Consider the following 12288-nt stretch of genomic DNA (forward strand, 5'->3'; position numbering starts at 1 on the left):
GAACGGACTCGAGGAGGTCGGGACCATTTAGAACACGGGTGAATTTCGGCACTATCTTTACTGCGAACAATAAGAAAGGTGGATATTCTGAATGAGGACACGTGAATTAAAAGAATGCCTGATTGATTTCTCAGGGTGCATGAGCTGCGACTGCTGTACCTGTAAGCTGCTTTAATTGGCCTTTTAATACCCATCTAAATGTTTCGTGTGCGCATGACAAGCTCACGTGTAACCTAAGTCCGCAGCGAAATAGTCCCCAGGATAAATACAGACACGGCGCTATGACGTTTATTTGCTAATAAAACCAAAACATGAAACTGGTGCATCGCGCAGGCCAGGAGCTGGTCGCAGTCCGGTGCGAAGATGGAACGGCGAGGGTCTTCGACGCCTACTGCCCGCACTTAGGAGCCCATCTTGGAGTGATGGGCCGCGTGGTGGGAGACTGCATCGAGTGCCCTTTCCACGGGTGGAAGTTTGACTGCAAGGACGGCGCATGCACCAGCGTACCATATTCAGCCAAAGGTGAGCTCGCGTGCCATTCTTCGATGCTAATGCTTGATCCCTCCCCCCTTCCCCCAACTGTAGTTTCCTGCAAAATTCTCACTGCCTGCTGATTGCAGTACTCGTCAGAGTTCGGCGAACTTTTGCTCTGAGGGGAACGTTATAACTGTTCTTCATGGCAGGTGCCCAACTAAAGTACACTATTGCACGACGAGACCAAGCGAAGGTTGCTGGACAGTTTTCTGACCGACAGGAAGAGATACTTCGTCGGATCTTTTGCTTGGTCCTGTCGTGCAAACAGGGGTATTCTTGAATCGGTAAATAGAAAATACTGCTACAGGGATCATTTCCTCCGCCATAAGCTTACAATTGCGATCCGCAGCGCCTTCATTTGTCAAGGCAAAAGCATGGCCTTGCAAGGAGCTCTTGGGCCTGGTGTTCGTCTGGTACCACGCGGACAACGAGGAACCCTCGTGGGACGTGCCGGAGGATCTACTGGGCCAGACTCTGGAGTCAGAAGCTACCGGGCGCTTCGAGCACCTGGTACACTGCCACATCCAGGACATCGCCGAGAATGGTGCCGATCTTGGCCACTTTAATCAGATACACAAGGCGAGCAGTTTCGTCGGCGGCGACGAGTTTCAGAAAACCCTGGGAGAGTCCTGGAAGGGTCGCCTCTTCCACCACCACTGGGCAGCAACCTGGGGTCCTAAGAAGCACGAGGCCGCGGTGATCATCGAGTCCTCCATATCAATTCTCGGCTGGAAGCCCAACTACCTGCGCCACCACATTGAGGCTCGCCAGGTACGCTGGATCCATGAGCTCAGCCAAGTGCAGCCCTAACATTAAGCCCTTCCTGATATGGTCGGCATTCTTTAAGGAATTTCACAGATGGTGTACACAAAACAGCGATAAGGTCTTGCAGATATGCATTGTTCTCTAGAGAAGCCTTTTGTAGGAGGTGACTAGCATTGCGAGCAGTAATATGCGCTGATTTTCCTCGCGTGGCGCTGGGGAATATTGAGGATTGTTTTTTTCTATGAGCACTCCAGTAGACTACTTCTGAGTCTTCATTTTTGGTATTTTAATACAGGTGTCTGTTGGTGACAAAACGATGTGGAAAGTATCAGTTACGAATTGCTTTAATGTTCGTTTTGAAGAATTTCCTTTCGTAAAAAAAAATATATTGGCTAACTACTGACCCTCAAATGGCAAGGGGGCTGTCTGGTCGTATGGCACCAACATTTTCAAGTCTGTAAGTGTCAAATGCTCTCTTGCTCGGGCAGAAGAGGCGAACTGATGTTTTACACTCCGCACTAGTGACCTAAGAAGCCTCTATAAGACACCTTTTTCACTGCAGTCCAAACTTTCCCGCAAACATGACTGCTTTGACGGCTGGCGCAGTGTGACGCATCGACTAACTTTATGCTTTATTCCCCTGCTGAGAACTCGCACGGGCTACGAGACAGGGGACTTAAAAACTTAAAAACGTTTGTTCGGGCTTAAATTTCGTACAGAGGTTGCATTTGGTGGTCAGTTTTGTTTTATACTACATTTAGGTGGGGTACATGCCTGATTCGGTCAGAATTATTTGGAAATCCCCATTGTCTGCGGCGACGGCGATCAAAACCGAAAGACTTCGCAGCAGTAATGGCGGCACCTCGCAACCATCAGAGGAACGAACCCTCTACCGGGAAAGACGGGGAGGAGGAGTTTGACTCGCATAGCCAAGTCACGGCCATAGCCTTCTCTTGATCGCTGTACGACCGCATTGTCGGTGATGTCTTGCGCTGCTTCGCAGCAGACAGCACCAAGCAAAGAGAATTTGCTCACCAACTTCGCACAGCTCGGTTTCTCCGGTGGGTGCGAGATGGCGCCACGGATACCATTGCTGCGAAGCCATTCGATTTTGGTTCGCCGACGCTGCAGACGATGGGGATTTCCAAATAAATCTGATCGAATCAGGCAAGTACCTCCCTTATATGTAGTGTAAAACAAAACTGACCACCAAACGCAACCTCTGTACGAAATTTGAGCCCGAACAAACGTGCGGTTAGGCCGAGAGAATTTTTTTTCGATTTTCTCTGATTTACGCAACAGTCGGTATATGTGAAAAATTCGTAGGTTGACTATTGAGGAAGCTGGTTATTCCGACATATTTAGTAAGCAAAAAAAAAACTCTATTCTTATGGCAAGTTTGAAGCCCCACAAATTTTTTTGTTCTTTCACACGCATTAATTAAATTCAAAATGGTGCACAGAGTCTCTTCGTTTCAATTAGCCGTGAAAACGCTGAGCAAAGAATAAATGAAGGTCGCGTGAACTCAGATCATGTTGCGCTCGCAAAGCGCTAGTCGAACCAAGCACAGCTTTCGCACTCAATTAGGGGCCGAAATCTGCTGTTTCTTTAAAAAAAACAAACAAGAAACATGCGTTTAATGCCAAGCACTAGCTTTTACATGGCGTGGTCAAACCTATCAAATGCTGAAAGATGTTTACCGGAGTACTTAAGTTTCAAAGGAGCCCTCTCAAGGAATGTTGCCAGCAAGACGATGTGGATTCAGCGCCAAAAGTCGCCGTGAGTGACAAAATAATTAGGCGCCCAAGCCTGCGGCAAACGAGGGCATGGGAAAAGTCTTAAGTGCGGCGTGCTAGCATGAAACCTTATTGAGGGGCCACACACTAACGTGCAATGGTGGTTGTTTGAGCGCCGATATTATTCTTTGGTGGGTTCATTTGGTTGTACAAGCAAATAAACAAACTGCAAAAAAAATTGGAGGGGACGCTCAAGCTCCGCCTTGAGGGTATGACGCTATAGCGTAATGGGTTAATTCCCATATATGCAGAAGGCGAAACGGACGCGCGGAGCGGCGAACCACGTAGAAGCGCTGCCAGGCGCCTTGCCGAAACGCGCGGGACTCAAGTTGCAGTCGTAGTTCGTCGGCACATCGTTCTCGGCAAACCCGATGCCACGAACGCCAGCATAGCTTCCGTGCCGAACGAAAGGGCAGCAAGCCGCAAGCTTCGTGGTGAACGCGCCTCGGATGTGTGCTGCGTTGTTCGGCGCTCACCTTGTGATTCCTGCGTCCCCGCACGGCCCCACTGCGCCCGAACGAGACGAGTGGGAGGCGCTGGCGTCGCGCGCTGTCTGCTGGGACACTGGCGTACATTGCAAGCAGGAGGAGGAGGAGGAGGAGGAGGAGGAGGGAGTGGTTTTAGTGGGCGCCGGCTGATGGCGCTACGTGGGCGCCAAGCGAAGAGGAAAAATAGTGGACACGTACCTCGCTACTCGCTCAACTGCGACTTCTGTAATTTCCATGCTCATAGTTACTAATATACACCACAGTGCATGTCTCTAAAGCAGCCTTCTAAGGCAACACCGTATCCACTAGACGCGCCTTTGTTCATTCCAACCATCGAGCTGGCGTGCCGGAGTGGTTAGCGTGCTCGTCTCGCTGGTTCGATTCCCCAACTGGACCATTTTCCTCCTCGGTTTTATTTATTAATGCTTCTGGGATTTTTCGCTCACGGCCAACGCCGCCGACGACGACACCGGCTTTTCTGCGGCACGGGGCCCTCAACGCTATCGCGTTAAAATAAACGCACAAAGATAGCCTACCTGGATAAGAGAGTAGATCAGCAGGACTAGGCATGACACGATTTGCAAGATGAGGGCAAACATTTGCGCATAATAAACATTAACGAGCGTAGTTTTGTTCATGAGACAGACTTGCTCGATATACCGCTATTAAACCATTATCCGCACGTTACAGTGATTACTGAGACAGGGCTTCACAGTGATGTGAATGATGAGGACGTTTTCCCTCCTTCTTACTCTGTATTTCGAAAAGACGGGGAATTTAGGGGCGGTGGAGTGGCTGTCCTAATTAAGAAACAAATTGGAGTCATTTTGCAAGATGACGTACATGATATTGAATGCTGATGTGGGAAACTCTCCTGCTGGGGACAAAACTTTATTTTATACGCTCTTTATAGGCGCCTAGTTCTGGAAACGACTACTTAAGTAAACTAGAAAATCAACTGTTACAGTACGAAAACCGTAATGTTTTATTGATGGGCGACTTCAACTTGCCAGGTGTGGATTGGAAACTTTTTGAGCGTCACGGTGCTTGCACAAAGCAAGCCAACGTATTGTTTAAAATAATGCTTACCCACAACCTGACACAAATAGTTCAGAAACAAACTCGTAAAGTCGGTTCCACGATATCGTTGTTAGATTTTTTGTTCGTCCCCCGCGACATTGCGAATTTTACTGTTTCTGTGGAACAAGGCCTGTCTGACCACCACTTGGTTAGTGCTCCATTTCCTCTAGTACGGCATACAAAAAAGAAACACTCATCGCCACTGTACTTTAAAGATTTTTCGCGTGCCAATGACGCATCTGTCATTGAACATTTGGAAACCTGCCTTGTTGATTTCGATCATGCCGATGTCCACGCACTCTGAGACAGTTTCAAAAAAATCTGTTTGTATTGTATGAATACCTTTGTACCAAACAGGCAGAAAGAAAGAAAGGAAACCCCATGAATGAAATGCAACATCATTCAAATGAGGCGAAGGGTAAAACAGCAAAAGAAGAAACGCGCAGGTCCTAATGTGCTCAAAGAATTACTGGACAATCTAGCACGTGCCTTACGTGATTCAAAAGATTATTTTTTCAATACACCTCTTAAAAACTTTATAAAAACCGAGCCAAGTAAGTTTTGGAATTATATTAAGGAAAAAAAGAAAGCAGTCACACAAATTTTGAACAACACTATACGGTATGTGACCGAAGGCTATTGCTCAGCATTTTAATACTTGTTTTCAAAGTGTATTTTCAGCCCCGAGCACACAAGTACCGACAACAGCCGAGCGTATTATCCCGCCGAAGTGTATTTTATTACCTACCCTGGTGTCTTTTCCGTGTTACTGAACCTGAAAACCAAAATGTCATGTGGCCCTGACAACATTCCAAGCGCCTTTCTGCGACGCTATGCCGAAACTGTGGCTAAATTCCTTGTGATAATTCTTCGTGCTTGTCAACAGGTAAAATACCTGATGACTGGAGGACAGCCCGAATCGTTCCCGTTTATAAAAAAAGAAGAGCGTCTTCTTTTACAGAACTACCGTCCCATATCATTGACGTCCCTGTGCTGTAAGCTAATAGAACACATAGTTGCACACTGAATGAACGAATTTTTAGAAAACATCTCGTGCTAGCTAGCTTCCGCACGAGTTCAGAAAAAGATTCTCAAACTTAACACAGCTAATTACATTAGTAAATTCATTTGCTTCCTGTATAAATAGTAAAGGCAAAATCGATGCAATATTTTTATTTTATTTTAGTAAGGCATATGAAAAGTTCCTGATTATAAACTAATTTTTGAAATAAAAGAAATTGGCATTCCTGATATTTTAGTAACATGAATTACTGCATGCATAAAATACCACAAACAGTTTGTTGAAGTCGGTGGACAACGTTCGGGCTCTGTTCCCGTTTCATCCGGTGTTCTCGAAGGAAGAGTTTGGGCCCTCTGCTTTTCCTTTGTATGTCAATGATATTGTTCAAGTTGTTAACCCACCAGTGCATATTCGATTGTTCGCTTCCGATTGCATTCTATACCCAGGAGTTACAAATAAGGTTTGGTTTGGTTTTGTTGGGGTTTACCGTCCCAAAGCAACTCAGGCTATGAAGGACGCCGTAGTGAAGGGCTCCGGAAATTTCGGCCACCTGGGGTTCTTTAACGTGCACTGACATCGCACAGCACACGGGCATCTAGAATTTCGCCTTCATTGAAATTCGGCCGCCGCGGCCGGGATCAAACCCGCGTCTTTCGGGCCAGCGGCCGAGCGCCGTAACCCCTGAGCCACCGCGGCGGGCCGTTACAAATAAGGAAGGCCGCCGCAGTGGCTCAGTGGTTACGGCGCTCGGCTGCTTACCCAAAAGACGCGGATTCGATCCCGGCCGCAGCGATCGAATATCGGTAGAGGCGAAATTCTGGAGGCCCGTGTACTGTGCGAAGTCAGTGCACGTTAAAGAACCCCAGGTGGTCGAAATTTCCGGAGCCCTTCACTACGGCGTCCCTCATAGTCCTAGTCGCTTCGGACATTAAACCCCCATAAACGAAACGAAACAAATAAGGAAGTTCAAAGTGACCTGGACAGTACTTTGAACAACATTTTCGAACGGTGCGACCGATAGGGCATGATTCTGAATGCTGATAAAAGGGTTTATATGTTGATAAACCGAATAACTATACGTCATGGCTGCACATATAAATTATGCTCTCTCCTTTTTCAAGTATCCAACTACAAATACCTAGGAGTAACCGTAACCAACAATCTATCGTGGAACTTGCACATAAAAAATATCTGCTCTGGTGCATTTCGAAAATTGTGCTGCTTAATACATCAACTAAAAAATGACCCTGCTAACATTAAGCTACTTTGTTATTCTTAAATAATTAGACCTAATGTCGAATATGCACGCATAGTGTGGTAGCCGTATACTAAATCTAACGTAAAAAATCTGGAAAGAATACAGAGAAGGGCTGTCAGGTTTATTTTTAATAAATATGCACTGACTGACTCCCCAACCACTTTACTGAAGACTAATAAAATAGAAATACTTGAACATCGGAGAAGAAAGCTTAGGTTAGAATTTATTTCTGTATTATTACATAACAAACTCGGTTTGGATCCCTCATCGTACTTAACGTCGGCACCAACGAGACAAACTCAATACCATCCCAGTTCTCTAACCCCTATATTCGCTAGAACAGACACAAGTTTTCGTTCTTCCCACTCACAATAACAGATTGGAATCAGCTAATTAAGCCATCGTCCCATGAGTTTTGACCAATTATTGCTATATTATGTTGTTTTCTTACAGTGTGGCATTTCTTGTGGTTTGATTGACTTGTTCGCCCATCCTGCTTGGACTCAGTGTCCGCAGTATTTTATAAATAAATAAATAAATAAGTAAATAAATAAATAAAACTGCTCAATCAACTCAGCTATTTGAAAGTGTCCTGTAATCAACGGCAACTGAACCAGCAGTTTCTTCTCAATTCGCTTATTACCTCAAATTCAGAGGACGCTCTGGAAGTCAACTGAAATGGAAATGTCAGGTTAGCGATACATGGTAGCAGGCAAGTGCTTTAAGCCATTCTTTGTACCTTGCAGATTGGTCCCGCCCTGGTCGCCATCTGCGTCTGGGGTCGCACGGGACATTACGTGGCCATCCAGTCGCTCAGGCCCGAGGCACCTTTCGACATCAGGGTGGTTCACAGGTTGTACTTCGAGCCACATGTCAGTTGGCTGCTGCGGAAGTTTTACACCATGGGGCTACGAAACATGGTACGCAGTGTTGGGCCGATAATGCTATAGGATATGAGGGACACTGTATGACAGAAGTATGAAAGGAGCCAACAGTCACCGAAACATTCGGAAATTTAGTTTTAATTTGTGGTGTTGATCAATAGGAAATTAGTAGTGTAGCTACTACTATCAGAAATAATTGATAAGAAAGCAGAAGAAAAAACAGCCATATGTTGCCAGTAGGATCTGAACCCACGACTTCCGTATGTCCAATAAGGTGCTCTACCAACTGAGCCTTGGCGGTGCCAGTTTAATTCAACCTTCGGGGGTATTTATATTGCGCTTAACCTGACTTCGGGATTATTTGCGAATACCACAGTCATGAACAGCGGCGGAGATAGAAATACTTATTTTTGAACCATAGAATGCTTACGCTACTAATTTCTCATTGATCATGACCAGACATAAAAAAAAACATTCTCCTGAGCCTTCCTCAGTTCCTCTGACCGTTGGCTTACGTAATACGTAAAACCGTAGTAAACTAAGAAAATTTAAGACACCAATGGTTTGTCACGCCGAAGACATACACACACACAAGAAAAAGGAAAGACGAGCTGAGCTCGAGTTCGTCGGTTGAGTCCCAGAGACACACCGTATTTTGAAGGAGTGAAATTCAAAAGGGCCCGCGTACTGATGTTTCGGTTGGCGTCAAGTGCCACAGATAGCCGTAGTTAATCCGCGGTGAACGCCACTGCAGTATAGCTCACAAGGCTACTTGCCACATAGTACGTGGCAACCATGGGCCTTGACCAAAATCAGGCACCGAGTTTTCGTTCCCATGATCGCCTTACTTTTTGATTGAAGGACAAGGACATAAGTTAAAGGGTTGTCAGCATCACGCGTAAGGAGCCCTTCTCCATAAAGAATGGACTGCAGGGGCGCATTCTATCAGCACCCCATTTTCCCTTGTTCCTTTCGCGTGCGTTTGGTCCTCTATCATTGGTCACTCATGTGACGACCCCACATAATGCGCAGGTCCACACGGGACGGAGAGGCAAGAAGACACCGTATGGCTCAGTTTAAACAAAAATGATGTAATCAATAATTATACATGGTACATCAGAGGCTGGGGTGTCCGAGCTTACGTGGCGACGCCGTCATGGGGGCGATGGATGGTCTCCGGAGTTGCGATCCGTCGGTGGCTGGCAGAAGCTGCGCGCCGTCCGGCTTCGGCGCTGAAGGACCCTTTTCCGTGAACGATCTCGTCCTCTGCGTGCGTTTCGTCCGCACTCGCCAGCTATATCTGCCCCGCCGGCCACGCCCGATCTCCTGTTTTCCCGACTGGAATGTTTCTTTCTTCCTCCTTTCCACGGCGGCGCCCTGCGGCATCCCCGACATCCGTCGTTGGAATGTAGTTTGTCTCCCGCCGGCAGCTTTCTTCTCTTGTCCTTGTACGGCCAGGCATGCCTAACTGGGCTGGCTTTCCCTCCGGCCGGCGCCTTTGTACCATTGTACCCCTTCAGTGGCTTGGCGCCGCTGGGGGCTCCGTCTAGGCGGCGCCGCCGAACGCGGACCGTTTAAGGGGAGACAAGGGAGTAGGACGGTTGAGCACAAAGAAAATTCCGCCGAAGGTATGGGCCCTGGTATTTCACGCACGGAACGTCACACTCGCTCACCCTCCAGAAGAATGTTCACAGGTATGGGCCCTGGTATTTCACGCACGGAACGTCACACTCAGATATATCAAATGCTTTCAAGCGTCTATTGGAAGCGACCCGGCCATTGGGTGGTTGGCGACCAGACCTGACCCCTGGCTGCCATTGGCTGCGATATGTAGCCAATGGTGAGGTCCCCCCGCCAACCACCCAATGGCACGGTCGCTTACCAAGAACGCTTGAGAGCCGTGGGTATATCTGGGTGACCAATGATAGAGGACCAAATGGACGCGGAACGGACAATGGAAAATGTATACAGCTTGTAGAACACGGTCCGATGCAAAGGAGGGTATAAAAAGTGAACAAACTTGAGAGCAATTACGTAAACGCCGGTGGAAAGCAATCGGGCCCGTAAAAAGGAGCGCTAACATGCGTTATTTCTTGTAAACCACACGTGTAATGTGTGCAAAAATAAACTACAATAAAGTCGCTTAAACACCGCCACCGTGGCTTCCTTGTGCTGTACTCGCTCGAACGGGTGCATGTGAAAGAGAAAGAGAGAGGGAGTAGTAGTTATATAGCTGCATGTCACTCAAAAAACATGTCCAACCGGTTATGTGCATCGCAGGTAGACCGAGATGTGGCCGTGTGGAACTACAAGACGTTCCTGAAGAGGCCTGCGCTTGTGAAGGAAGACCAGACGATCGTCGCCTACCGCAAGTGGTATTCGCAGTTCTACAGCGACAGCAGCCCCACGTGGCAGGAAATACGCGAACAGTCCCTGGACTGGTGATCCTCGTCCGCAGCCCTCTGTGAACACTCCAGCGTCATACCTGAACTCTCATCTGCGGTGTTCTCCTGTGATATCGACCATGTTGCGTTTATGCGAAGTTCCTCTATCACCGTCACATGCGGGGACATTCTGTGCGTGCTCTATAGCACAACCGGTGTGCCGTGACATCGCGGATCTCTAGCAGGACGTGTTTCTTCAAAGAAGCAATTATAACCTGCAATAGACGCCTGAGCGCGCATAACGAGATGCTGTACATTTCCGCGGAGAAATATTCTTCGTTCGGGCTGTTTTTCTGGGTTTTGTAGAAGTTTATGCAGATAAGAAGGACTTCAGTCCGGTCTGTGGTTGTGTCATGATCTTGACTATTTTATTTTTGCCAGGATATGAACGGGCGCAGCACCCGGGCCAGCAGAATCGAGTATGCGCAAGCCACACATGGTTACACAAGTTTTAGAACGGTCGCTCTTAGCTCTTTCCTTAATTTTGCGCCCTTGTCGTCGGCGCCGTCCACACAGCCCTCAGGGCACCCACTGGTACCAGAAGGGCCTTCCTCCGAAGCACCCTCCGAAGGGTGCACCTCCGGTTGGTGCACATCCTGGCATACACCCGTCGAATTGCTCTTCCGACATACGAACCCAGCACCTAGCTCTCCTCCCAGCAGCTCCCGAATACCACTATAGCACCGCAGTGGTGGCTTAGTGGTTAAAGCATCCGCTCTAAAATATCAACTCTAATACGTCTCTATTTTTGCTCACGAACTATCATCCCCGTTACACACTCATAATCGTCCTCCGAGTTTCTTTTTTTTTGTCTACGCTTATGAAGCACCACTGCACCAGAGCAAGGTGAAACAGGAAAAACTACGCTGTATTTAACCGAGTTGAACTTATTACTGTTGACCGTTTTCTCGCGTGTGCAGAAGCGATATTTCGTGGCAGTCAGCAAGTATTTGACAGTGAACGTGTAGATGAATGATTCTACTCCATTTTGTATCATCACGGATTTTGGCTGAAGAAAGGCTCACATCTTAGCAGCGCTACAACATGGTGTTTTCCGGCTTAATGTTGGCATTGAAATTGTATTCGTTATTTCGTCAGTGATTCAATTTTAGACCCAGCCAGCGTAGGGTCTGAAATGTGCCATTTTGCCTTAAAATAAAATTATATGACAAGATCGCTCTAATGAAGTCATTTCTTACAAGTCAATGAACCGCTCTGGACCTGGACCACATTCTTACTCAATGAATGTAAATCTACAATTGATCCTTTAACACAAGACTAGGCTTAAAGTCGGAACTCTTGCTTTTTTTTGCGTAGAAAACCTGAAAAACACACAGAATTGAAGCTGCACTGTCTATTAGTCTCTGGCAGGAAACGTATATAGAATTTGGTATTACAAAGGCTAACTGGGTAGCATTGCTGAAGAAAATTCCCAAACGTCTTTATTCTCCCAAAATTATATTTTTTTATTAGGAGGGGGGAGGGGCAGAAAAGTATTATGGCGGTCGAAGTAAAGATCGGAAGTTAATGGCAGTGTGGGGCACGGCAACGTATACCAATCAATCAATATATCAATAGAACGAATAAATTTTAATTGCAGTGTCACCAACATGTCAGAATTCTTTGAATTAAAATCTATCAAGGTAAAAAGAAAACGCTGGTTACTTCGCGTGAAATCACTCAGCTACGTAGACAGGTTAAATGTTTTGAATACATAAATATAGGGTTACATAAACCTACAAAGGCCCAGTTGCGGCAGGCACACTGTCGCCGAGGAAGATTTTTTTTTTTTGCTGTGTGATAAAGAACACAAGTGTAGGAAGTCGGACCTCAAATATAGCAGGCTCTAAACAGGTGATCGTGCTGCGACTATTATCTGCGGATACTCTTCAGGGGTTTAGATAAACTTTTAGAATAAAGGTTTCCTTTCCTTTTCCCGTACATCCAGGTATAAAAAGGTGATTTAACATAAATTTTACGTACTAAACTTTTTTTTGCAAACATACGTACTACTGCTT

The 12288-nt window shown here is 46.7% G+C and overlaps 1 protein-coding gene across 1 annotated transcript; it reads left to right on the plus strand.

Moving 5' to 3' along the window:
* The first annotated feature begins 407 nt into the window (after positions 1-407).
* On the plus strand, positions 408-10271 carry LOC149353635 (cholesterol 7-desaturase nvd-like). The gene is made up of 4 exons (XM_089577380.1): positions 408-522; positions 884-1305; positions 7689-7862; positions 10107-10271. The coding sequence occupies exons 1-4, from the start codon at positions 423-425 to the stop codon at positions 10269-10271; spliced, it is 861 nt and encodes a 286-aa protein (XP_089433506.1). The 5' UTR covers positions 408-422.
* Positions 10272-12288: the final 2017 nt, after the last annotated feature.

The sequence above is a fragment of the Amblyomma mixtum genome, chromosome 3 (genome assembly GCF_055824585.1).
Source record: "Amblyomma mixtum isolate Tamu chromosome 3, ASM5582458v1, whole genome shotgun sequence".
NCBI classification, from domain to species: Eukaryota; Metazoa; Arthropoda; class Arachnida; order Ixodida; family Ixodidae; genus Amblyomma; species Amblyomma mixtum.